Source organism: Anneissia japonica, unplaced genomic scaffold, assembly GCF_011630105.1.
Source record: "Anneissia japonica isolate Jap-2015-1 unplaced genomic scaffold, ASM1163010v1 scaffold18586_len1562_cov162, whole genome shotgun sequence".
Taxonomy (NCBI): domain Eukaryota; kingdom Metazoa; phylum Echinodermata; class Crinoidea; order Comatulida; family Comatulidae; genus Anneissia; species Anneissia japonica.
Window position 1 is genome coordinate 1 of NW_022730693.1, and position 1,562 is coordinate 1,562.

General features: G+C 28.5%; 1 protein-coding gene across 1 annotated transcript; it reads right to left on the minus strand.

Annotated features, from left to right (window-relative positions):
• Window positions 1-169: 169 nt before the first annotated feature.
• Window positions 170-893, minus strand: LOC117114992 (atlastin-2-like; the record flags this gene model as incomplete). The annotated part of the gene is made up of 2 exons (XM_033258625.1): window positions 170-328; window positions 697-893. Coding segments are annotated over 2 exons (356 nt in total), but the record flags the coding sequence as incomplete, so codon positions are not given.
• Between the last annotated feature and the right edge of the window lie 669 nt (window positions 894-1,562).

Here is a 1,562-nt window from a genome sequence, read left to right on the forward strand (position 1 = left end):
TTCTACGTTATTATTAGGGCGTTTACTTTATTTACTTTATATACGTATCCATTTTACACCAATAAATAAATAAATATATAAGCGTCACTTTCGAATAAAAACAAAACGGTCTTGCGGTAATGCTATAATTAATATCTATATCACATGAAGCATGTGATATTATTGTAACTCATAATTTCATTTGATGCCCTCTTACTTTTCTATCATCCGGCCCTGTAATGAACACTTTACTCCACATCCATATGCCAGTGGTAACTCTTTCAGCACCAGATTTCCAAAGAAATCCATTTAGTGTGCTTTCCTGGTCATCCATCCAGTTTGGTGAGCACTGTGGAATTACATTAACAACATAGTGAACTTGTATCAGAATTATACATAATATAACGCAAACTTTTGATTTAAATTGTTTCAGAAAATGAAATCAAACTATATTAATGTATACTTCGTCACAATGAGAAAAAAGCTTTACATGATCGCTGTAATTATTATGGACACCAATAATTGAAAACTACATATTCAAACATTTTTAGGTGACAGTAATGCGAGTGTATTCCCTAGCCTGGAAAAAAAATTAAATAAAAAAATATTTCGCACTTAAATATATGCGCTTAAATCTTACAGATTATACAGATTGCAAGATATTTTTCGAGTTATCTTATCATAAAGCAGGTGAGCCCATATCGCCTTTGTACTTACACCGTGAGAGAAGTACTTGACCAGCAAGTTAAGTAAAAATGACTTTCCTGCTCGAAACAAACCAGCAACTGACACGACCATCACTGGAATATCTTTCAACTGGGCTTGCATCAAGATACCTGCTAGTTTCTCTTCGTACAGCACAAGCTTGTTATTTTTAATATCCACTATTTGTACTGCACACCCATCCACCAAGCCTGTAAGCATAACACTAACATAAATATTTTTATCAATAATAATTTTTTTTCTATAATTTTTATTATAATTTAAATTATTTAAAAAATGTCAGTTTTCCGTTCAAATTATATTTCTGATTTTATTTACTATTTTTTTAATTTAAATTGTTCACCATTACTTGTGAGTTGTTATTAAGAGGCTCTCTTATATAAAACTACAACAATGAATTTAAAAAAAAAATCAAGCTTGACATAAAAAGTACATATTAAACCTTGTTACATTCCTAAAATTTATAACAAAATTAAGGAAAAAATTAATTACAAAAATATAGTGATACAATTAGTAATCAAAATTCTATACAAACAAATAATAATAAGGACCCATTAAATTAACACAAACAATTTTAAGAATAGCAGCTTTAATTTTGCTTTTAAAATTTTGGGAGGTTTTACATTTGCGTAGCCTATATTATCAGAAAGAAAAATCATTCATGTAAAAATGAATCATATGTACATAATGCAGATTTAAACAACACAATTTGTGTTGAAACATCTTCAGGTAAAAGGATAATTAAAAAAATTACATAATAATGATAATAGCCCATTATCTTTTTTTACGTGTTTGTATTACATTTTTTTGGGCACTAATCTTCGGCGGTTAAAATGCCAATGTAAACATAATAATATTAT